At 43.9% G+C, this 26,683-nt stretch overlaps 1 protein-coding gene across 3 annotated transcripts in view; it reads right to left on the reverse strand.

Moving 5' to 3' along the window:
- TBC1D1 (TBC1 domain family member 1) overlaps nucleotides 1-26,683 on the reverse strand; it is a 207,937-nt gene that overhangs the window by 124,269 nt on the left and 56,985 nt on the right. Inside the window, exon 1 of one of the 3 annotated variants that reach the window (XM_070398020.1) lies at nucleotides 4,407-4,549. The exons of the other annotated variants lie outside the window; for them this stretch is intronic. Within the exon in view, the coding sequence (XP_070254121.1) occupies nucleotides 4,407-4,436 (30 nt within the window). The 5' untranslated portion in view covers nucleotides 4,437-4,549. Of the gene's footprint in view, nucleotides 1-4,406; nucleotides 4,550-26,683 lie in introns of those variants that run through there. 3 annotated transcript variants of the gene reach the window in all.

Here is a 26,683-nt window from a genome sequence, read left to right on the forward strand (position 1 = left end):
TATTATTTTTAATTAACCCATCACATAAAGCTAGGACACACCGACATGGGACTGACTTAAAGCAAGACAGAAGAATTGCTGCCTGAACACTGTGCTAGTCAGATCACACCTTACAGGAGGCCGCTGTGTGCTGTGCAAGCAGAAAGGCGAGTCCAACTGATCTAAGGAACCCGAGGTGGGCTGCTCCAGTGTACAGAAAACCTCAGAGGTAAATAAATAAGCCCAGTGGCTGGGCACAGCTGCGCCTGAAAGCCGTGGTTAGGGGCAGCTGAACAAAGGACATGCTGCACTTGTACTCAACACAGAAGCAATTAGTTACCTGGCCATTTGCAGCAACCTCAGACAAACAAGACAGCAAAGCCACTGGGTCACATCATCTCCGAAGATAAAGAACGATTATGTATCCACTGGTGCTCCTTCCTTACTCCCCAAGTCCAAGCCACCACTCTCACCTCCTGCCCGAACCACAACAGCCTGTGCGGTCTCTCTGCTTCTAGGGCCTGATGTCACTCCCGTTCTTTCGCACCCTCTAATGCAGTGGTTCTCAAACTTGGCTGCACATTAGAATCACCTGGGAATCTTTTTAAAATCCTGATTTCTGGGCCTCATCCTCTGGAAATTCTGCTTCTTTGTTATGGGGTGAGGCCAACATTAGTAACAAAAAAACAGAATTTCCGGAGGATGAGGCCCAGAAATCAGGATTTTAAAAAGATTCCCAGGTGATTCTAATGTGCAGCCAAGTTTGAGAACCACTGCAATGGCTTCCATTGCACTGTAAAGAGAATCCAAACCTGTATGGTGCCTGCAGAGCCTTAAATGGTCTGACCCTCTGGGCTCAGGGTCTACCTGCCTGCTTCCTGCTGCTTCAACAGGCCCACCTGGTGCCACCTCCAGGCCTTGCAAGGTCCCTGCTGCTCCCTCTGCCTGGACCATGTTTAGTGCCCTCTTACCCACTCTGATGAAATGTCACCTCCTCGCCACCCCAGACCCCAGTCACTCCATCAAACTGCCTTGTTTACTTCCTAGCACTCACCACCATCTGAAATTACCTTGGTCATCTGTTAGTTGACTTCTCCTACTGGCTGCCCCTCCTGTCTAGCATTCGAGCTCCACAAAAACATGGACTAGGTCTGCCTTGTCCACTACTTAATCTCCAGTTCTTCAAACGGTACCTGACACACAGTGGGTGCTCCATAAATATCTGTATCAAAAACATTTTGTTAAATGACTTATTAAATGAATAATGGCTGCAAACCTATGTTTTAAGCAAAGCTAAAATATGAGAAACCTGGTATTACATAACATATCTATTAGTAATCGGTTGTTTGTTTTACAGAAGGATTCATTCCTTCCCTAATGCATTTTTAAGTATTTGGCTTACGAAACTTCAGTGTGCATTTTTTTAAAGGCTAAACCCATTGGGCAAAGTGAACTAACTCCTCCAGGGCATGAGCAGGGCCTGGTACACAGAAGGCACCCAGTAAACATCTGCTGAATAAATACATGAGCTCTGGAAAATAACTTCATATAAGGCCTATATGAAACTGCACTTGGATTTGAGAACACAGGACATTTGACTGTATTTAGGTCCCATTTTCCATTTTACCTGATAAATCGACTTATATGTTTATAATCCACTAATCTGAGGTACTAGCAATAATCTTAGCTATAATCTTTACAGGCAGGTGCAATTCAGAAAGTTGCCGGGCAGTTCTGCTGCAGTTAGTCTTCACCAACTGATATATGGAGGCATAGAAATACTCTAAACTGCCAGGTTGCTGGAGTATGGGTTTAGTATGAACATCACAAAGCTTGGGAAGTTTGTTTTTACTTATAATCTACGTAAAAAACTCAAGAAAGCACACCTCTATATAATCTGGGTCCATTTGTGATACAATGCATGCCTGCTTTAATGTTCCAGGTCATGCCCAATATAAAACAAACAAACAAACAAAAAGCATATTATTGTTTTCTTTTTTTAACAGATAATCTCTTTGAAATAAAATTCTTCCCTGTTTTGGCTTTATTCTTACACCATAAAATTGCTCACTGTAAATAGTCATGCAATATTAATGCATCACCGAAGAAAAACAAATTCATGTTCAGGTATCCATCTGCTCCTAGTTACATCCACTCCCCTTTCCTACCAGCTGTTGAGGTGCAGTTTGCAAAGGTCAAAATTGAAAATAAACTTAGATGTGAGGTGTGTGCTATATGCATTTGTGTGTTTTTGAAGGGTCATTCTAAAACCAAATATAAATGCACCTGGGGATTATGCACATTGTCTGCATTATCTGTGCCTCTTGCTTTTCTGCTTTTAAAAACATTCCCTAATCTATAATGCAAGGTGTGTTAATGACTTCTCTAAACTGAAAACCAAATAAGTTCCATAGAAAGTCACTCTTATAATCTATAGCCCCAATAAATGAACTTTCATATTCTAAAAGCTCTTACAGAATAACATATTGTCTATAAAAATCAATTCCAGGATGCAATTCATAATAGCACACCACCTAGAAGAAATAAAATATAAAGTAACAATATTTTTTAAAATTATGCTGACAAGTGAAATATCTGCTCCAAAAACAATTCAGTTTGTTGTTGTTTTTGTTCTGCAGTTTAAATAGCTTTGGAACAACATGATTCAGAATTTAGATCCCATTATTAACATATAGTTCATTCACATAAGCTTTTCAAAAGTGTTGCTAGTTGGCTGACAATCCTTATAAAAGTTATTATTATTATTATTATTATTATTATTATTTTAAATAAGGCTTTGGTCTGGTGTTCTCACTGCTATCTCCGCAGGCCAATGTAAACTACAAAATCCATCTCACTCCCATAGAGAAAAGTATTTTATTAAATACATTTTGGGAAAGTAAATAAAACTATCAAACAGTACTGGCAATATGTTGGGGTTTGCTTTGTTTTTTGTTTTTTTAGATTTACCTCTTATTGATTTTAAAATTAAAAAACATGAGTTTCTATTTTTTTCTCCTTTTGGCCTTACAGCATAAATATATAAAAATAGATTCAAATCCTCAACCTAGAATCGATAAGTAAAATATAACCAGACCACACAGCGTGAATTACTTTTTAAACTACATAATATTATTTTTTAAAATTAGCATTATTTATAAAAGCCATTATACTAGCTGTCAGTTCAAACCAGAAAATCTGGGCATTATCAATTTTTCTTTAGCAAAAAGTGATGATTCAAAACTATTTTGTCATTTCATTTTCCCACCAGCTGTGTTTCAGGAAGTGAAGATTCTCTGAGGCTTCAGTGATGGAATAGGACATAGCACCTGTCTAATAACTAATCTTATTCGGTTTCTGTGTCTCCATTTTATTAAAACCTAAATGACAGGCAGAGCCTTACCTGCCTTATTAACAGGTAGTCATAGAAATGCACTTTAAAATAACACTCTAAAAGCGTTGCATCATAACTACAGCTATAACGACCACCTAATTGGTATCCATAAAGGGTCACAGAATGGCTAAGGGGTTTTCTCAATGTGAGCTTATTACTCAACCTGCCATACCCCGGGAGCAGCCCTGGGGAGCGAGAAAGATGCCCATGGCCCTGCTGGCCCTAGAGGCTGCGAGGGATGCAACTTTCAAAACACACAAACACCTGGTACCCCGGGTGGCATTATTCTATTACTATGTTCCGGGCTGGTGGGGACTCTGGAAATCTACTCCAACCGCTTCCTTTTAGCAGCAGTGAAACTGGTCTGGATTTGTAACGCTCGGTGATTCTGAGGGCGCCAGCGATCTGAAAATAAAACTTTAAGGAAATAGAGAGCAAAGAACTGACGTTTAAAACCCAGACTTCAAAACCTTGCTATTGAAACCAGGGAGTTAAAAACAAAGGACAGGCACCGTCTGGGTGCACTGAGTCCATCAGCCTTGTGGACATCCTCAGTGTACCATCGCAGACAACCAATCACACGCCGAGATCGAGGAGGATGCTACACAGCCCCCAAGCCGGAGGGAACGCACCCAGCGGGGAGTCCACGGCGCCAGGGGGGTTGGGGGACGGGAGCTGCCGAGCCTGAACGGCTGATCGCCAGGTGCGAACCGCTGGGTCCCGTGGTCAGCCTCATTCTCCCCATCTGTGAAATGGGCGTGACACCACTTGCCCCTTTGCTCCACGGGACGGACACGAATGAATGAGAACCACCAGGACAACCACCCGGGATGCACTGGCCGCTCTCCCCGCGGACCCGGGGCTGCGGGGCGCCCCCGCCGCGGGCGGCCCGGGCTCAGTCGGACCCCCGGCCGCTAGCGCTCCCCGAGCTCCGGACCCCCCGACGGCCCGACAGTTACAACTGTTCCCAGGACCGCGCCCGCCGGGACGCCAGCTCCCAGGGCCGTCCGCTCCGGTAACGGACGCCGCCTACCTTGGCCACCCAGCTGAACAATGGTGACATTGCGGGCCCGGCGGAGGCTCCTCGCCCGCCGCTCCGGCTCACTCCCGCCGCCGGCTCGTGGAGCGGCGGGCAGCCGGGGGCGGGCTCGGGGCGCGGCGGGGCACGGGCATGGCTCCCCCGCGCAGGCGGCAGCGGCGGCGGCGGCGGCGGCGGCGGGCTCCTCCCCAAGCGTTACTGCCTGGAGGGGTCGCGCCGCGGGACTGCCGGACCCAGAAAGGGAAGTGGGTGGGGACAACGCGGGGAGGGAGGGGGAGGGGAGCGCCGGCCCCGCCCTCACTGCCCGCCCCCCGCCCCCGCCCCCCCCGCACCACCCGCTGGCTCGGGCGCGCGGCGGGAAGTTGGGAGGCGCGGGGGTCCCCCTGCTCCGGGCTGCCCCGCGCGCAGCTCCGGGAGGAGGAGTCCAAACCCTGAAGACCAGGGCCGCGGCTTCTAAACTAGAAATCCCTGTCTCTGCGGTTTGAGAAAAGCCCAGAGTTGGAGAGAACACAAAGCCCGCCCAACTTTCCAGGGGTTCCCCCCACCCCTAAAGTCGGGAGATGGCTGGTAACAAAAGGACTAGTGTTTCCCCAGCCCCTAATAACCTTTATGTAATCGAAGGTGGTTTTCTCCGAGTCAGACAACTCGGCTATTGAGACTAGAAAGGGGCGGAGGAATAGAACTCCAGCTCCTGCCAGCCCAGGATTGTAGCGACTGAGAAACGTTGCTTTCACCGGTTCTCTTCCAGGGCGAGATAAGACAAGTGTAGTCGGTTTATAGCTACAAAGGTTAGATTGAGTTTCAAACTCAGGCACCTGAGAGTTCCACGTTGAAAAAATAAATAAAATTAAAAAGGCCAAAGGTCTCGTAGCGGATGCATGTGTCACGCATGCTGAGCCTCTCACTGAGTTCCAATTAGCCTCCCTGGCCCAAGAATTTCGCTTCTCTTTCCTTTTGTCATATCAATTGTGCATTATCTTCATGATAGGTTAGTAAGCGCTTTTAATGATATTCCCCAAATGCCTGGCATCTGAGTTAGGTGCGTATATTACTTGTCTATTGCTGAGTTACAAAATAACCCAAATCTGAGACGCTGAAAACAACAGTTTCTGGCTCAAGGTCTCTCTTGAGATTGCTGTTAGCTGGAGCTTGCAGGCACTCAAGACTGGGCTGGGACTGAAGGGTCCCCTTTCTCTGTCACTCACTAGTTGTTTTCAGGGTTCATTTCCTTGCAGGCCCTGGGTCTCTGCCTCAGTTTCTTGCTGCATCATGGTCGTCCTCTCACAAGTCATCCAAGAAAGAGCTCATGTCCAAGAAGGGTCAGTTGTATAAACCAGCAATTTTCAACCTTTTTCTTCCGGGGGCACACATAAACGAATGACTAAAATTCTGTGGCACACCAAAAAATATCTTTTGTCAATTGTTGGGGTCCAACCCCAACGGGTCCAGGGGTCCCCAAAGGTGTGGACGGAGTCGGCGAAGAAGGAATGACACGAAGACAGCCTTCAGTTGATCAGCAGCCTAGTCAGGACCTCTAGCCAGGATCTCCAGCCAAAGTTCTGGTTGGGATCTCCAGCCAAGTTCTGGTTAGGATCTGATCAGGATCTGATGAAGATCTGATGTTTATTGTCTTGTTACATCCGTATTTATACCAGCCGATTTTAATCCTGTCAATTTCTATTACAAAGGTTAGGGCGTTTCTTATCTCCATTCCAGGGAGTAAAGATTATGTAGCTTAACTACCCGCCTGGCACTTAATTAAGGGGTTGTATCCCCTCCCTAACCTCAGGGAAAAATCCCCACCTGGGGAAACAACCTTTCTCAGAGAGGTGACCTTGGTTAAAACACATGGCACTAAGGAGAGCAAACATATTAAGAACAATATGCTATACATGCCAGGTCCCTTGAAACATATGCTGTGCAGATATTTCTTTCCTGCAGCGACTGTGTCAAGCAGCAAGGATGGACCGGCTTCCGGCAGTCAATTTGACAAAAAAAAAAAAAAAAAAAAAAGGTATAATTTTGATTCATTCACACTGGACGGCTATTGTGGTGTTGGCTATTGTTATTTTTTTATTTGGCAAACTAAAGGAAAAGAGGTCATTGCCCCTGGCTACATAGTTACATATTGCATGTTTTAAAAATTATTGCAGCCCACTGGTTGAAAATCACTGGTATAAACTAACATCAGAAGTTCCATCCCAAGACTTCTGCTGTACTCTATTCACTGAAAGTAAGGAAATTAAGTCTAGTCCGCATTCGAGGCATGAGTACCAAGAGGAGGATCATGGGACGGGGGGGGGGGGGGGGGGGTTGGTGGGGGTGAGCAGAGAATGTCATCTCTTTTTTTTTTTTCTCCTTCCCAGTAGGGTGCATGGGAATAAGATAAAGGATAAAGGCATGGGGGGAGTCAAAAGTGATATTCTAACAGAGGTATCTGGATAATTGAAAATAGCCTTAGAAGCATCCTAGGGAAGTGGTTTTCTTTTATTCTTTTAAGCAGAGAGGTTCCCTAAAGAAATTAAAAGGTAGAAAAGGAGAGTGCATTTGTCATCATTTAGCCACATCTTTCCCTGTTACCACATCAATTCCCCAGCAAGTGGAAGAGATGGAGGCTGAGAGCTCCATTAAAGTCAAAGACCAGCAGCCTCGATATCACCTGACAATGTGTTAGAAATGCAGGCCCTGCCCTAATCCACATCTACTGAGTCAGCGCCTTCATTTCACCATGAGTCCAGGTAGCACATTAAAGTTTGAGAATGCACTTGTATGTGAGATTTATTGACACTGGTCTAATAATAATAATCATAAATTACTGGCAAACAACCCCCCAAGAAGGCAGCTAAAATTGTCCTGTGACCTTGGAATGGTGTGAACTAGCTGAGCTAGAGAGAAATCTCAAGAGTTCCTAGGCAACAACATAGTTTTGATGGGAGTGCTTGGGCAGCTGAGGACCTGGTAGAGCAAGCTGGACCGATGACAAACACCGTCATGTGTCATCACTCCACCACTCCATCCCCCAGCTTTGCAGGAATGCTCAGAACTTAGAAGCAACACTGGGGAGAGAATAAGAGGAGCCCAAAGTTGACTAAGGAAACCGGAATTACCTCTAACTGATTCAGATCCATTTTCTGCTACTTGGGTAGGAGGTGGAGACGCCAAAACACACACACACACACACACACACACACACACAAAACAAAACAAAACATTTTTTTCATTAAATTTAGGAGAATAAAAATTGCACTTCTTACCAAAAAAATTTGAATTCAGACCAAATCCTGAATGTAATACAGTACAACGGGATAGTGTGTAGGTGAAATAGGGAAGCTTTTAAACAAAAGCTTCATTTGTTTAAGCCTGCCACATCTCCACATACAGTGGAGGCTCTTGCAGAGCTTGGTCTGAACTTGCCTGAAGCTTACATATCTTTTAGACACACAGAGGTCTCCCTCTGCTCCAGGTCCCCCTGGTCCAGGACTGGGCAAAATCACTCATTTCATGGGAACCTAAGTGCCTTTCCACAGGGTAGATTTGTAAGGTGTGGAGCTCTAACACCAAATATTTTAAGAAAAACACATGAAAGGTCTTATTTTAATTCACTACCAACATGTGGCTTACCAGTCCCACCACACAAAGAGATTCTGTTATAATCTGAAATTTCATTACAGGGAAACTGTTGACATCAGACAATCTAACTGATCCCACACCCAAATTGATAAATTTTTCTTAAAACATCACACTCCCTCCCATCTGAAAAATGTATCCTTTTCCCAAGAAACTGGATATTCCCCCAGGAAAGAACTGTATGTAGACCAGGGATCAGTAACTTTTAACAGCTTCCTGTGGTTCTCATTCAGCCAGAATTGAGAATCGCTGCAGACAGGACAGTCAATGCTCAAAGATGCTGATGGTTCTGAGACCTGATTGTCTATCAGAGTTATCTGTGGGGTGGGGGGATGTAGGTGGGGAAGGAAGGCTGATAATGTGGCTGCTCTAGGGCAGGATCTAATTCTCAGAGACCTCAGAGGGTAGGCAGGTCATATAAATGTGTGAAGAAGGCCATGTGTGAGACAATAAGGAATGAATGAACTGGGGCATCTTGGAGAAGGTGTGCTCAATTATTAAAACTCCACCCGCCAAGCAAAATGTGTCAGCCAAATGAATTCAACCTGAGAGATTAATATTGGTGGTGACCTCTAGGTCTACTTAAGCTTGGAGAAGTGTGTGTGTGTGTGTGTGTGTGTGTGTGTGTGTGTGTATTTTTCTCCTAAAGTGATTCTGATTGTCAAGTAGAATTGACAACCACTTCCGTAGTTCTAGATCACTTATTTAAAAATAAATTTTTTTAAAAAAGATGTGGTTGCTCTGTGGAGAGGAATAGACTATCCAGATAGGACTGTGGAGATCTAAACAAATAGGATCTACAGAAAATACAATACTTTAAAAGGATTATTTAATCTCTCACCATCTCAGTTTTCCTGAGACATTAAGGAAGGAGTTGGAAAAAGGGAGAAGGGCAGGAACTGGAAGAATTACTCCCCCACAAAACTTCCCCCCAAACAAACCCTTACACTCCTGCCCCACTCTTCTGCCATTTTCCTCCTTTGAGGAGGAGCAAGAGGCAAGGACAGCACAACCTTCTGAGAGTTGGGAGGTTCCCAGAGAGGCTGCTGTCCAACTCAAATATGGGGAGGCGGAAAGATGCAAAAGCATGACCTCACCCTACCAGCCTGTTCCCCCCAGTTCCCTACAGGACCTGGTTAAAAACCATTGCAATACCAACAACAAGGAAACTCAACTTCAAATGAATCAGAACCACTTGACACTTGGCAACTACAATCGACAATATGTGTGTGTTTTTCCACACCACCAAATACTTCTCTGACACCAGCCTGGGAGCCCTACAGTTCAACTCCGTTCTGACTCTGTCTACCTGGAGATACCGTCATGTCCCACAGATTACAGGCTTGATCCTACCACACTGTCCCCTCTTCCCCACTTCGGATGCTAGTCACAAATCCAGGCTGTCACCTGTGCTTCTGACCAACTGGCTATAAGTCACAGGCTCTCACAACCCCTTTCTTGGGTTCAATTAATTTATAGCACGGCTAACAGAACTCAGAGAAACCTTTCACTTACGAGTTTAATGGTTTATTACAAAAGGCTGTAACTCGGGAACAGGCAGATGGAAGAGATGAAGAGGGCAAGGTATGGAGAAAGCGCACAGACCTTCCGTGCCCTCCGGGAGCGGCACTCTTCCTGCTTCCGCAGGTGCTCACCAACCTGGAAGCCCCCTGAACCCCATCATGGGGGTTTTATGGTGGTTCCATTATATAAGCATAATTGGTTAGATCACTAGCACTTGGTGATTGAAGTCAATCTCCAGCCCCTCTCCCCGCCCTGGAGGTTAGGGAGTGAGACTGAAAACTTCAACCCTTTAATCCTGTGGTTGGTTCCCCTGGCAACAAACCTCCAACCTTTGCTGATTTAGTCGCCTCATTAACATAACAAAAGACATCTTTCTCATTCTCTTCCCAGGAAATTCCAAGGGTTTGATGAGCTCTGTGCCAGGAAGGGGGACAAAGACCAAATATAAAGGGTGTCCCCCCCCCCCAAAAAAAATGTATACACACATTAACAGCTGATAGCTCAATTTTGAATATGAAATGTATTTTAATAAACGCTGTCTTTATAATTATTCAAAGCGTGTGTATACATTGGGGGGGGGGGGGGGCGGACACCCTATATCAGTGATGGCAAACCTATGACAGGAGAACTCATTTTTTTGGTTGATTTTTCTTTGTTAAATGGCATTTAAATATATAAAATAAATATCAAAAATATAAGTCTTTGTTTTACTATGGTTGCAAATATCAAAAAATTTCTATATGTGACACGGCACCAGAGTTAAGTTAGGGTTTTTCAAAATGCTGACACGCCGAGCTCAAAAGGTTCGCCATCACTGCCCTATATGTTTCTTATTAGAAATCACAGCATCACAGCAGCTGATCAGCAGTTTATTCAGTTCCAGACTATTCATCAGCAACTGTTGTATAAAGCAACACGTGTCCTTACAAGAAACAGCAAGAGTGATCACACCTGAACCCCTCAAGGGGCATGGAGGGGAGCAGGAAGATCAGGCAGGGAAGCGAGGCCCGAGGAACAAAAGGGAGCGGCCTGGCTGGAAGACTTTAGGACTTCTTTCTACAGATGGTGATGAGGGGGGGGCTTTCCAGGAAGGAGGACCCCCGCTGCACCCACGGAGAGAGGACTGGCCTTCACCTCCTGCAATCAAGCCCTACTAGGACAGATAGGGCAGAAATCAGAGCTCACATTGTAGAGAGACAATATTAGTAAGTTGTAGTTTGACAGCGTGCAATCATACCTCACCAGTGTAAAAGTCTGTTTCAAGAAAAATATTTGCTGAGGATACTATCAAGTCCAGAAAAGTCATTATATATATATATATATATACTGAGTGGCCAGATTATTATGACTGGCCAGATTATTGTGACCACCCCATCAGTACTTCATTGACATGTCCAAAATTACTGAATATTGAAAACTTCCTAAGCAAATACTCTCAAGGTTTTATTATTATTATTATTATTTGCATAACTAATTCACTTCATTGTACTGATGGGGTGGTCATAATAATCTGGCCGCTCATAATCTGGCCAGTCATAATAACTGGGAGTTTGACCACTCACTATTATTATATAAGTCATTATATATGAATGAATTGAAAACATAGGTCCATGAAACAACGTGTACTTGACTGTTCACGATAGCATTATTCAAAATGGCTAAAAAGTGAAAACCACCTAAATGTCCATCATCAATTAAAGAATGAATAAACAAAATGTAGTATACCCACACAATGGAATGTTATCCTATATGATAAAAGGCTAATATGCAAATTGTCCCCTCGGGAGTTTGGCTGCTCACTATGATGAGCACTGGCCACCAGGGGGCGGTGCGGAACAAAGGAAGGCTCCGGCTGGCAGCCGGCATCCGGGGAAGGAAGGCCCCAATAGGCCCTGATCACCGGCCAGACCTAGGGACTCTACCTGTGCACGAATTTCGTGTACTGGGCCTCTAGTTTGGTCATAAAAAGGAATAAAGTACTGATACATGCTAAGACATAAATGGACGTTAAAAACATTACAATGAGTGAAAGAAACCAGGCTCAAGAGGCTATATATTGTACTAGAGGCCCAGTGCACAAAATTCATGCGTGGGTGAGGTCCCTAGGCCTGGGCAGTGATCGAAGCGCGAACATCCGGCGTGGAAGGGCAGGTCACAGCTGACCTCTGGACCCTAGGCACACCTGGGCCTTCGTGCACCCACCTCCGCTTGAGTCATGGCACCCAAGTGCCCACAAGGAGATGCGGTGAGCACAGCTGGACACCACAGGCCGGGGTGCAGCATGGACCTCTGGGCCACCCAGCAGCACTGCATGGAAGCCGAGCGGGCAGCACACTCTCTCCCGGCCAGCCTTGCAGACTGGCTCCTGCACGAACCCATGGGGAGCCTTGCAGAACCCATGGGGAACCTGACTGGTTCCTGCAGTCCCAGCAGCTGTGACCTGGCTCACCTGGAAGAGGCCACGTGGGTTCAGGACGGGCTTCCTGTGGGCCCCCACCCGGCACCTGAGCGCTGGTGTGTGAGCCCTGGCGTTCTGGGGGAGGGTAGCAGGGGGAGTGAGAGCAAGCTTGGCAGACACCCACATTCTCACCGCACCTCCGTCCCTGTCACCCCCGCCCCCAGGTAGCCGGCGAGAGGTCGCAGTGCATCGCCGATGCCCACCATGTTCCACGCTGCCCCCTGGTGGTCAGCACACATCATAATGAGCGGTCAAACTCCCAGTTGAACAACTGACTGAGGGGACAATTTGCACATTAGGCTTTTATTATATAGGATGGTTCCATTTATAAGAAATATTCAAAATAAGCAATCCATAGAGACAGGCAGTAGATTCATAGTTTCCAGAGACTGGTGGGGAGGGAAAAATGAGGAGTGACTGCTAATAAGTTTCTTTTTGGGGTGATGAAATTATTTTGGAATTAGTGGTGATGTGAATATACTAAATATCCAAATTTCATGGTATGTGAATTATATCTTAATTTTTAAAATCCCTCTATGTGATGATAGTTGAATGACTTTAGGTGAATTAATTTCCTGAGGCTTTATAATAATAGAACCCACACTTCAAAGGGCTGGTTTCAGGGTGAAATAAGATGCATATAAAGCACTCAGTTTGAGTCCTTGCATATAGTAAGTGCTCAACAAATGATAGCTGTAGTAGTAACAGTAGTCGTAGCAGTGATTGCTGTTGGTTAATAATGGGTATGTGTGGTGGTTAATTTTACTGTCAATTGGCCTGGACTAAGGCACACTCAGATAGCTGGTAACCATTACTTCAGGGTGTATCTGTGAGGGTGCCTCTGGATAGAGATTAGCGTTTGAGTCAGTAAAGATTGCCCTCACCAGTGTTGGGTGGACATCCCCTAGTCTTTGGCCTGAATAGAACAGAAAGGCAGAAGGACAAATGTGCTCTGTGCTTGAGCCGAGACATCCATCTTCTCCTGCCCTTGAACATCAGCACTCCTGGTTCTCCAGCCTTCGGACTCAGACCAGGACTTCCGCCATCGAATCCCCAGTTCTCAGGCCTTGGACTTGTGCTGAGTTACACCATCAGCTTTCCTAAGTCTCCATCCTTTAGATTGCAAACCCTGGGACTTCTCGGCCTCTATAACCACATGAACCAAATCCTATAATAAATGTCCTCTGAGAGAGAGAGAGAATTGTTTCTGTTTCTCTGGAGAACCTTGACTAATACAGTATGTTATTAATGTAGAAATAATACAGAAGTGATGGGCTAGAGGTCTCAAGATCTTGGTTGGCTTTATACACAGGACAAACAGTTGAGATCAAACAGGAGATTGTGTGTTAGCCAAAACTAATTCTGGGCTGGGTGGGCCCCAGATGTCTCTCAACATTTCCTCTCCCTTTTTATGAGTTGCTATGTCTAGCAGCATGACTGTGCTCCATTTGTTACTTTATAAGCCACACAGTGAATCCTCCAAGTTTCTCTGGCAAATTCCTATCATTCTAGCTGGGCAGACTTGGAGTGCACAAGCATTACCAGCCCTGCTCACCTCCCCACAGCTCAGAAATTCCTCCCTCAGCAACAGATTCTGTTCACTCACACTCCCCTACCACTCTTGCCCACAATCCTTTCTCTCAAGCACGCACGTGCACTCACATTTTAAATCATGCTAACTTAAAAAGCAGCCTCTGAGTAACAGGACCGAGTACTCAGAAGACTGGCTTCTGAGCCAAGGTACTCAATAAATGGGTGAATGAGTGAAAAAAAGTGCAGGGGGAAGTGGGGGGGAGAAAAAGGACAAATTTGAAGGCTTATTTGGAGGAGACAAGTTCAGGTAACAGCTAAAGAACATTGCACTTTGATAGAACTATGTCAACGTTTAAATTAAGGTCTCTAATTTTGTTTCGTTTGGAAAGGGAACCAACATTTGCCACCCTGAAGTTGCCTTTTGGGGATAGTGATTTTTAAGCTGTTGATTAAGAAACAAAAGACTCAGAAAGAATCTTTGACCCACCCCACCTGCCTGCCTAAGAGATTCAGACAGAGAAACCTGCTTCAGGAGGGAGATCTTAGGATGTTCTCCTTAGCCTAGAGTTAAGTGTGGTGAACAAGAGGGCTGCAGGCTCTGCCCGTTAGCGAGATACCTCTGTGTCCCTCTCTCTTCCTCGACTACCTATACATCATCCATTCTCAATTCTAAAATCTAATACCCCATCCCCCCTTTTCTCCTTCGCCCAAAATGTCTTATATACCCAACGCTGCCCCACTGCTTTTGGAATTTTCACGCCTATGTGAATTCCCCACGCACATATATTAAAACTGATTCTCTCCTGTTCATCTTTCTGTTAATAGGATTATTAACCCAGCCTTGAAGAACTTAGAAGGAGGGAGGGAAAGTATTATTATTTCTTTTTAGGCCCCACAATTGTATGTCCAGTCGTAGTTTCTTGCAAGCCAGAATACTAGCAAGCAGATTTAATAAAAACCTTTTCAGTGGTTCCAGCCACCTTCACTTCACTGTATTTATCCAGAAGCCTTGCAAAATTAAACGCTGGCTGCAGTCCCCCTAGAACACTGAGACTGCAGTGTAAGAAGGAGAGCCATTGGACGTGTAGCTCCAGAGGGAACCAGACAGTAAGCAACCCCCTAAAGAAAAAAGTTCACAGCCGTTTCAGATGCTTTTTTTGTCTCTGCACTAGCCAGTCTTGTTAAAACAGGATTTTACTTTTTGACGCAAATTTATCGCTTCATGAAAATGCTTGTGACATTTCTAAACCAGCTGAATTAATATACTAAACATCTCTTTCCCTCTCACTATTTTTGCTTAATATATATAGTTATCATGTTCACTTTTCAGTTGGCAAGACATTCCAAAAATAGAAACAGTGTTTTTCTATTTTTGGCTCAGCCTATAAAGTTTAAGCAAATAATCTTCTCTCCAAAGTACTGAACACACATGTTTCAAATTCATGGAAAAACCCAGCGGCAATGAGCTCATAAAAGAAAAACACTGAAAATTTAGTCAAAGATTCTGACATCCTCACCCTGTGTTATAACTAAATATAGATGCTCGACTTCAAACTCAGACATTTTCATTATAATTTATAATGGGAACATTAAAAACACCACTTACACAGCACTAATTTCACTAAAAAATAACTTTTTCTCTAAACTGAAAGTTCAGGTTTCTCCTTAAAAATTAGACGGAAAAAATATCAATTCCTATCTCCTGATCAAACATATCGGTGAATAAAAATCAGCCCATCCAGTGTGGCTCAACCTATGAACGAGGAGGTCACTGCTTGAATCCTGGTGAGGGCACATGCCCACATTGTGGGCTCAATCCCCAATGGGGGACATGGAGGAGGCAGCCAATCAATGATTCTCTCTCATCATTGATGTTTCTATCTCTCTCTCTCCCTCTCCTTTCCTTTCTGAAATCAATAAAAATATTTTTAAAACATGTTTCAAAAATCAGATCTAACTTCCCTTTCTTCCTATAATAAATCATCATTTCAGTTTCTTTTAAAAAGACAGTTTATTTTTGATTAGAATTATTTCCCACTTCTAAAACAACTTCTACTTGCTCATCTTCATTTAGTTCTTTAAAATGATCAAGTTTTGCCCTAACTGGTTTGGCTCATTGGATAGAGCGTCGGCCTGGGGACTCAAGGGTTCCAGGTTGATTCCAGTCAAGGGCATATACCTTGGTTTCAGGCACATACCCAGTAGGGAGTGTGCAGGAGGCAGCTGATCGATGTTTCTCTCTCATCGATGTTTCTAACTCTCTATCCCTCTCCCTTCCTCTCTGTAAAAAATCAATAAAATATATATTTTTAAAAAGTTTTAAGATGATCAAGTTTCAATCCAACAATCTCACTCCATATTTACCCAAAGAAATTGAAAACTTATGTCCACACAAAGTTCCGCACATGGATGTCTTTAGCAGCTTTATTATAATTACCAAAACTTGGAAGCATCCAAGATGCCATTTCATAGGTGAATGGCCCCAGAGAGATATTCTGTCACTTCCCTCATGTGAAGACACGTGAGAAGATGACCATCTATGAATGAAGCAGTGGGCTTTCACCAGGCACCGAATCGGTCAGCCCCTTGATCTTGGACTTCCCAGCCTCCACAGCTGTGAGCAGTAAATGTCTGTTGTTTATAAGCCACTTGGTCTATGATGTTTTTGTTATAGCGACCCAAATGGACCCAAACAAGTAATAATAATCGTAACAGAATATAATGTGTATTGAGTGCTTAGTACCTTCAAGATACTCCTAAAACCAGCAAACCTGGACAGCGCTCAGTGTGGGCCAGGCATTGTTGTAAAGCTTCTACAATGTGTGAGGTAGGGACCAGGATTACCCTATTTCTGATGGGAAACTGGATGGTCAGAACCAGGATTTTGGCCTAAGCGCTCTGTCAACTTAACCTACTCCACTACACGGCCTCTAGTTATTATCTCAAAACTCTACTGCAAAGTATTATTTATTCTGTTTTACAGACAAAGAAGCTGAGGTTCAGAAAGGTAAAATACCATAATTCGGCCAAGGTTGCACCTGGGTAAGCTGAGGCGCTCTCTGCAATGCCAGGAAAACAAATGGTCCAAAACTGCTATCAACACAGGACTTTGTGCTCTGAGATTTCAGGGTCTAGTCTGGTCAAGAGAGGTTCTCGAGACAACCACCAGCTCCCCGGCAACTGCAGGCTTTGTCAGGGAAGTTCTAGCCAATGGCAGCTAGACTCCATGTCATCTGAAATGGCAGCAGAGTCTAATGAACAGTCAAATGAGTGAGTGAGGAAGGAAAGGGAAAAGATGCAAGTTCTCTTTGGGTCTAAGGCAGCAGGGCCTCCTCAGGGCTAATGAGGCCTATAAGAGGCTCCCCACTGAGGCCCCACCAGGGGCTGGCAAACCCAACCTGAACCTGGGACCAAGCAGGGCTGGGCTGCAGGGTGCGGGAGAGATGGACACAGTGGTCCTCCTGGTGAAACGCTGGCCTGGCTGATAGACTGAAGGACCCTGACCTCCCAGTGCCCAGGAAATTTGGTTGAATGGGAGCCTGATTCCTGGGTTAGATGAATCTGTGCGTCTAGGACAGGGGTCCTCAAACTTTTTAAACAGGGGGCTAGTTCACTGTCCCTCAGACCGTTGGAGGGCCGGATTATAGTTTAAAAAAAAACTATGAACAAATTCCTATGCACACTGCACATATCTTATTTTGAAGTAAAAAAAACAAAAACGGGAACAAATACAATATTTGTATTTGCATGTGGCCCGCGGGCCGTAGTTTGAGGACCCCTGGTCTAGGACAATGTTTCCTCACAAGAAGCAGATCATATTGATGTTGTGGTACAAGGGCCACACACAGGCTGGCTAAGCCAAGAAAGGGACACACATCTCTCTGGGCCAAGAAATGTTGCTTTGCACTTCATATCATAGTTGACATGTAGCTTATATAGTTGGCCATTTCAAGTATCCAACTCTGGTCTACTGTGAGCACAGCCGTGACCTTGAGCCACTGAAGTATCCGTTAACTCATTCAGTCACTTAATAACTGTCTATGGCGCATGACTGCACACCAGTCTCTGGGGATGCTACAGTAAACACGCCACCTGCCCCACAGGGACATCTTAGGGTCCAGTGGGCACCTACAGCAAGTAAACAGGAAACTATGTGACTGGGTGAGAAGTGCTTTGAGAAGGAGAAGAGAAGATGCTATGAAAGGATGCAGAGAAGGCCTTTAGCCCAACACCCGGAGGAAGTGAGGCTTAAGGAAGAACACAAAGGCCAAGTAGTAGTGCCCCACGAGAGGTTAAAAGAGGAGCCAGATTATTCCTCATCTACAAAGAAGGAGAATCTGACACTGAGCTTTTCACTACAGCATTCTTGTTTCTTAAATGTTTTTTTAATAATAAAATTTTTCACCCTGGCTGGATGGCTGAGTTACTTGGAGCATCATCCCATATACCAAAAGGTTGGGGGTTCAATTCCCAGTCAGGGTGCATACCTAGATTGTAGGTTTGATCCCCGGTCGGGGAGCCTGTGGGAGGCAACCAATTGATGTTTCTGTTTCACATCATTGTTTCTCTCTCTCTCTCTCTCTCTCTCTCTCTCTCTCTCTCATCAATAAACAAATCCTTTGGTGATGCTAAAGATGCTAAAGAATAAGAATAAGAATAAGAATAAGAATAAGAATAAGAATAAGAATAAGAATAAGAATATTTGAAAAAAATAAATAGAATAGGACAGATACCTAGGTACCTACCACCCAGTTTTAACAATTTTAAATATTTGCACATATGTACTTTTTTAAAAGTAAATTGTTACTTAGAGCGGTCTCCTTCCATCCCCAGAGGTAACTACCACTGTGCTAGTTTTTGTATACAAACCTTAGAAATTACCTTATAAACTGAAGGTAGGATCTTCCACCAGCAAAAAGATTAAAACTGGCTGAAGGCTCAGATAATGGTTAGCATTTTTTAGCAATAGAGTATTTTTTAATTAAGGTACCAACAATGGTTCAATTTTTTTTAGACATAATGCTATTGCACACTTAGTAGACTACATTATATTGTAAAAATTACTTTTATATGAACTGGAAAGCCGAAAAATTCATGTAACTCACTTTATTTTGATATTCACTTTGTTGCGGGTAGTCTGGAACCAAACCCGCAATCCCTCTGAGGTATGCCCATACTTGGGACATCATGGTGAACAAAACAGATGCGGTCCCTACCCTCAGGGGGCTCACAATCTGGTGGAGGAAACAGTCAAGTAAGAAAACTAGTGAAATATACAACCACAAAGGACAGTAAGTGCTCTGCAGGAAGAGAACAAGGTAATGTGAGAAAGAAAGGCTGCGGGCAAGGGACCTATGTTAGAATGACAGTCAACAGGCCTCTATGAATACTAAAACTGAGACCCGAATGAGTTAGCCATGTCACAAGTTAGGAGAAAATCAGATGCAAAGGCTCTGTGAGTGGAAGGAGGAAAATATCTTTGTGGGTACCAGAAAGTGAGGTACCAAGAGCTGGAGCCTGGCTGGCATGGCCCAGTTGGTTGAGCATCGATTCCCAATCATGCCCAGGTTTCCAGCTCCATCCCCAGTGGAGCGGGGAGTGGGGGATGTAAGAGGCAGAGAATCAATAATTCTCTGTCATCATTGATGTTTCTCTCTCTCTCTCTCCATCTTCCTGCCTCTCTGAAATCAATTTTAAAATTTTTTTAAAGTTAGAGCTGGAGATAAAAAGCAAGGAAAGGATTACCCAAGGTCTGGAAGGCTGTGGTAAGGAGTTTGACTTTATCCTAAACGTAATGGGGGAATTCTTGGTGGGTTGGAGGAGAGGAATTACTAGTACATGGTTCAATTCTTTACTCAGTCACTGTGATCACTATATGGAGAATGGGGTATTAGGGGGCTGGATGCAAACAAGAAGCCAGTTCTCCAGTTAGAAGGCTATAATGGTGGTGGCTTGGATTTAGGCTGGTGGCTGGCAGTGAAGATTAGATAGAAGCTGATGGATTCCAGATATAATTTGGAAATAGAACCAACAGGATGTGCAATTGGATGGAAGATAGGGCATAATGAGAGAGAGGAATCAAGAATGGCCATGAGGTTAAAAACATGAATAAGAAACCATCTACAGCCCTAACTGGTTTGGCTCAGTGGATAGAGCGTCGGCCTGCGGACTCAAGGGTCCCAGGTTCGATTCCAGTCAAGGGCATGTACCTTGGTTGCAGGCACATCCCCAGTGGAGAGTGTGCAGGAGGCAGCTGATCGATGTTTCTCTCTCATCGATGTTTCTAACTCTCTATCCCTCTCCCTTCCTCTCTGTAAAAAATCAATAAAATATATTTTAAAAAAAAAGAAAGAAAGAAACCATCTACAATTACTTCTCGAACATTTTATGATTTGCCTTGAAATTTTTAACTGAAACCCTCTTCAGTCAGTAGTGTGAGGGGAAGAGAAGGCCACGAAATTGTGGCTCTTCTTTAAGGAACAGGATGTCAGTGTAGAACTGAGACTTTGTATCTTTTCTGGGGGTCAGTCCTCAGCATCCTTTGGTTGGGAAGGAATCTGGAACCCTTGGTATCCAGCTGCCTCGATGGTTCTCAACCAGTCACATCCAGTTGGCTTCCTGTGGAATAAGACGCTCAGACGTAACTACCACCCACTTTCAGTAGCAGCAGCAAAACGAACATGTCTGATACATACTCACTAAATCCTGGAATTCAGCAACCACAGCGGAACTCCTCAAGCCTCACAGATGATGTAGACCCAAGACCTTCCGTCATCAGAAATCTGACTCTATCTAAGCTTTGTACAGAACCCAAGGCATGGGCATAAAGCTGCTTAAAGTTATAAGACGTCAGAAGCAAAATGAAAAGTCATGTATATTATTGAACTGTGCAGACAGTTTAAGATCATCAATGTTAGTCTGAGCCACAAGCATGCTGCCAATTTTTTCAGCATTCTACTTATCTTTCGATCTTTTGATTGTGGGCCCTGGCTTCTGGACCTCCCTAAGGCTTCTATCTGGTTGATGCCAGACTGGGACGAGAAGACGTGGGAAGCTCTTGACCTGACCCTGGCCTTTCTCCTTTCTCCTTTGCTATTTCCTGTCTCCTGTTTTCTTTGCAAGAGCAAATATTGTTCGCACATCCCCAAAAGTAGGAGCCTTGGGTTAGAAGGAGTATGGAACCTGGGAGAATAAGAAAGAACACGACCCACTTCATATTGAAATAAAATGTTAATTACAGTAGAAACCATTGTTGGAATAGCTAACTTACACGCCTAGATTGTGATCTGGGAGCCAACAGGACCTCATGCAAAGAGCAGAGGCCTAAGGTCAGACAGAGCCGGTAGGGATCTCAAGGTACCACTTGGGAGACTTGGGCAAGGTTACAAAACTTCCAAGCACCTATCTTCCAGGCATTCTGAAATGATCAAAAACATTTAGGTAAAGAGCAACCATAAAGAAACAGCAGCTGCCTTTATAGCATTTCCTAACTTATAGTGTACTTTTGCCTACATGGTTTCACTTCCTACTACCCTTTAGTAAATACAAGTCTTCCATTGTTGACTAATGCAGCGCCCCAAAGTTCTTCTTATTACAAGATGTCAACTATGTCTCACCGTGACTTCCCTCATTGGTAGAGCTGCAGTGATGAGTAGAGTCACAAGACCTGTCTGGACTCAGTGGTGATGTCCTAGGTAATGTGAGCACTATGGGTACAAGAGTGTTGTAAGGACTGCATATAGTTGCCAACCCTACTCCAGCCTAGTCTCTTGATGGACAGCAGCTAAGTATCACTTCTCTTTCTAAGTCCTCGAGATAAGCTGAAGGCAGTTTTGCAGGGGATTCTTTCAGTTCAAAGATAAATATGCTTGTTCTCTAATTCATTCCAGGAATCTCTGAAATAGGCCACCTGTGTGCCTATATTTGAGTTCATGTGCAAAAAAAGCCCACCTGTTTATTTGCATAACGCCCACCTCAAAAACCAAAGGCCATTCAAAGGCACCATCAGAACTCTTACTCTGAAGCTGAGACAGCAAGCTAGTCTGTGACAGAGCCTTAACTACATCTGGTTTATCAAGTGATTCATTTAACTGCTACATGGAGCTTGAGAACTCAAGTGCCAAAAGGGCTCAGGCAGCAAATGTAAATATGTGAATGGCAGGTGGAAGGCAATGGGGCTGGGGAGACTGGTGCAATAAACTGCGCATGCCAATCTGCAGGCATTCAAATTGAATTGCTTTTCTTTAAACACTATGGAAGATAAATAAAAATGTATCTACTAGTATAGGTCACCTGTCTGCTACTTTGCTCCAATATACCATTAGCATCTTTTAAGTGTTTTGACACATTCATTTTCTAAATGAATGGCCTGAAAATGGTTCTCTGATTTGGAAAAGTAAAAGATACCAGAAAAGCTTCCTAAAGAAGGGATAGACAAGGACTTGTGAGGTCTAGAGGTGTGACAGCAAATCCAATCCAGGAGTGCTTTCTGGAGGTGGTGGCAGTGAGCTGGGAGAGATGAAATGCTTCAGTTAAGCAAAGAAGAGAAAAACCTCTCCAGATAAAAGAAATGGAAATGGGCAAAAAGAAGAGAGCTTAGAGAACTTTGGAAAAGTACTAGTAAACAGTCCCATTTTGTTAAAGAATGGGATACAAAATTTTGGACTTAGAGGAAAAAGTATGAAAAATCATCTGAGACCAGATGGTCAAGGCCCTGGACTGCCAAGCTAAGGCGTTTGGCACGTATTGGTTGGGGTTGGAAGGTGGACAGGCCAGAAAGCTTTGGAAATGAAATGGCCTAATCAGAGAATGGGTTTTCCAGGTGATAAATCTTCTATGTTGATCCCACAGACTTTTTCTTAAGCATACTTTTTCCCTTGAGAATCTCAATCTGAAAAGTCATGCCATTATTCTTAGCATATGTTTGTAAAAGTAAACTTAATCACCATAAATGTAGAAAAAGGGGCATTAAGATTAGTAGCAAACCCACCACATGTGGCCATCTCTTGCTGTGGCTCTGAGTAGAGATTAGAAAAAAAAAAAAAAAGAAGAAGCATTTTCAAAAATATAGAGGCTATAGCTAAAAATCATATTTTCCAAGGTAAGTTTCCACCAGTGACTACTTATCATTTTACTTGTGTGGCATTTTCAATAAAATACACCATCTACAGGCCATCACAAACAGCTATCATCTGTTGGATTATAAATAGTATGAATAAAAAAGGAAGAAACAGAGGAAGGCAGGAGGGAGGAAAGGCTATGCCACTCATCAGGAAATGTAAATCAAATGTCAGAATTGACCTTTTCAAAAGTAATGATGAAGAAAAAAGAAAAACATCAATCTCTTTTGAACTTTTATGAACAAGTGCTGGAGGTTAAAAAACATTAGAATTTGGAGTAAAAAAAGGCTATATTACAATATCAACTCTCTCCCTTTATTATGCACTAGAGGCCTGCTGCATGAAATTTGTACATGGGTATGGTCCCTAGGCTTGGCCTGTGATCAGGGCAATCTTCCCCGACTGCCAGCAGCCGGCCCCACCTCCTGCTGCCACCCACCCTTGGTTCCCCGTTTGCCATCAGGCAATTGGAGCCTGCAGGCCAAGGGGAGGGACCAAGAGGTGGTCAGTGCGCCTCATAGCAACTGGTTGAGTGGTCGTTCTGCTGTTCGGTCTATTTGCATATTACTCTTTTAAATATATAGATTAGAGGCCCAGTGCACGAAATTCGTGCATTGGCGGGGGGGGGGGGGGGCGCTCAGCCTGCACCTTCTCACAATCCAGGACCCTTCAGGGGATGTCCGACCGCCGGTTTAGGCCGGATCCCATAGTGGGATCGGGCCTAAACCGGCGGTCGGACATTCCTCTAACAATCCAGGACCACTGGCTCCTAACCACTTGCCTGCCTGCCCGATTGCCCCTAACCACTCGCCTGGCTGCCTGATCGCCCCTAACCACTCTGCCTGCCTGCCTGATTGCCCCTAACTGCCTCTACCTCAGCCCCCGCCACCATGGCTTCATCAGGAAGGATGTCCAGAATGACGTCCAGAAGGTCGTTCGGCTGTCTAGTCTAATTAGCATATTATGCTTTTATTATTATAGATTCTTGTGATGATAAATTGGCTTATCTCAAAAAGGGGGATAATATTTGCTCCTTTAATGGTTGTGAGGAATAAAAGCATTGCATAAAATTATGTCTCGTGTACATTCGGTTCTTTCCTTCCTTTGGAAAGGAAGGGATTTGCCTGCCACATTGTGCTGGTGTGGCCATGGGCATTATACCATCGCCTCAGCTGCTTCCATTCCCCTAACCCATGAAGGGAATCCATGTGGATGTATGTAGTCAGTTTGGGGCTTCATGAAAGGGGAGGGAGAGAGGGGTGGAGACAACCCCAAAGACCAGATAACAGTAATCCTGTATGTTTCACTGTGGCATACATCGAGTGACTTCTCTGGAGGAATGCACTATACTCCCTTTCTTTAGATTAATACTAAAATTAGTTGGCGCCATATGAGGTCAAGGGGGAAAGACACAGAATGGAATTACAGGGAAAAGCCATTTGGAGATTTTAAATGTGCTAAAGCAAAATACGATGAGGCTAATAAGCTGGAAATTCATTCATTTATCCACAAATATTTACTGAACACCTATTGGGGGCCAGATACTGTGTAGGCTGTGGGGATACATCTGTTAACAAAACATACAAAAATCCCTGTCCTCACAAAATGTACATCCTAGTGAAGAGAGAGGCAGACAACCATAAAAAATTCTTAATGCCATAGAAGCGACTGCATAGATTATAATCTAAATCCATAAATAGAAAAAATGGAAGGTGTCAATCTTTAGGTAAAGCCCTCTGATCGTGAACCTGGTTATTCCTGGAGCATGAGCTGATCATGACAAATGAAGGGCAAAGATTTTGGGAGGAAAGAGTAGCAGTGGAAACATGACAGAAATGGAGGATATGGAGCTAAGAATCGCAATTTTGAGGGCTTGCTATAAACTTGTGCAGAGCCTCAAGAAAACTAATGAGACCCTCGATGCTACGATAAAGAAATTAGAAAGTAAGCATACACGGACTGAAATAAAGAATATTATACCAAATAGCAGACCAGAGGAGCACAAGAATCAAACCAAAGATTTGACAAAAAACACCCAACTGGAAAAGCAAAATGAAAAAAGAATCCGAAAGTGTGAAGATAGTGTAAGGAGCCTCTGGGACAGCTTCAAGCGCACTAATATCAGAATAACAGGGGTGCCAGAAGATGAGAGACAGCAAGATATTGAAAACCTATTTGAAGAAATAATGGCAGAAAACTTCCCCCACCTGGTGAAAGAAATGGACTTACAGGTCCAAGAAGCGAAGAGAACCCCAAACAAAAGGAATCCAAAGAGGACCACACCAAGACACATCATCATTAAAATGCCAAGAGCAAAAGACAAAGAGAGAATCTTAAAAGCAGCAAGAGAAAGAGACTCAATTACCTACAAGGGAATACCCATACGACTGTCAGCTGATTTCTCAACAGAAACTTTGCAGGCCAGAAGGGAATGGCAAGAAATATTCAAAGTACTGAATACCAAGAACCTACAACCAAGATTACTTTATCCAGCAAAGCTATCATTCAGAATTGAAGGTCAGATAAAGAGCTTCACAGATAAGGAAAAGCTAAAGGACTTCATCACCACTAAACCAGTACTATACGAAATGCTGAAAGGTTTCCTTTAAGAAGAGGAAGAAGAAAAAGGTAAAGATACAAATTGTGAACAACAAACATGCATCTATCAACAAGTGAATCTAAGAATCAAGTGAATAAATAATCTGATGTACAGAATGAACTGGTGATTACAATGAATCAGGGACATAGAAGGGGAATGGACTGACTATTCTTGGGGGGCGGGGGAAAGGGGAATGGGAGATGCGGGAAGAGACTGGGCAAAAATCGTGCACCTATGGATGAGGACAGTGGGTGGGGAGTGACGGCGGAGGGTGGGGTGGGAACTGGGAGAAGGGGAATTATGGGAAAAAAAGAGGAACAAATGTAATCAGAACAATAAAGATTTAATTAAAAAAAAAAAGAGTAGCAGTGGAAACTTCACATTGCAGACTAATGTGGATAGTGTGGTTATGAGAGAAAAAAAGGCGAGCGGTCTGTATGTGTGCCTGCATCTCTCCATATGTCTACATTACTTAGAAAACAAATGAGGGTGGCACATGTTCCAGAATTCAGATGGAAAGGACAATTCCTTTTTCATTTTTCACGATTTCTTACATTTATCAGAATATAAGTGGCTTTTAATTTGCTTATGCTTTACCATACTTTTCAGATAAAAATAAAAATAATTAAAGATGGGTGAGATGGTTCTATATGTACTGACATAGAAATCAGTTTTTGATAAATTAAAAAACAAAATCTAGGTTACAGAGCTTTGCATCCTGAGATCCTATATGTGGAAAATGCATAGACTTTTTATTTATTTTTTTAAATTCTTTATTGTTGAAAGTATTATATATGTCTCCTTTTTTCCCCCATTGTCCTCTCCCTGCTTGCTCCTGCCCCCATCACAGGCCCTCACCTCCCTATTGTCTGTGTCCATTGGTTATGCTCATAGGCAGGCATACAAGTCCTTTGGTTGATCTCTTACACCCCCTCCCACCCTCCCCTGCCTTCCCTCTGAGGTTTGATGGTCTGTTCCATGCTTCTAATTACATTGACTTTTTAAAATGTCAACTAGTGTTAGAGCTGAGAAATTATCCCACCAAAGTCGCAGCGCAGCATCTCTGAGTCCTCTCCCTTCCTCACCACGTACGGCATCGCTAAGTGACGGCTTGTGTATCAGAATGCCCTTCCCAATGTATCCCCTCCTTCCCATTCCACGTGCCACTGTCCTAGGCCAGCCCTCATCAACTCTCACTTGGACGACTGCATAAGTCTCCTTTGTGGTTTCACTCCATCCTCCACAGGCTAGATTTACTGCTTAAAACACAGATCTGATTATGTCACTGTCTTGATTCTCCATGACAACTGGATCAAGCCCAGTCTTGGCATCGCTTCCAAGAATCGTCCAAATCTGGACTCACCGACCTGTGGTGGACAATGCTTCCTACCTAATCACAATCCCCCCTTCC

Source organism: Myotis yumanensis, unplaced genomic scaffold, assembly GCF_028538775.1.
Source record: "Myotis yumanensis isolate MYYU_CA2020_CCGP unplaced genomic scaffold, mMyoYum1.0.hap1 SCAF_1, whole genome shotgun sequence".
Lineage (NCBI taxonomy): Eukaryota > Metazoa > Chordata > Mammalia > Chiroptera > Vespertilionidae > Myotis > Myotis yumanensis.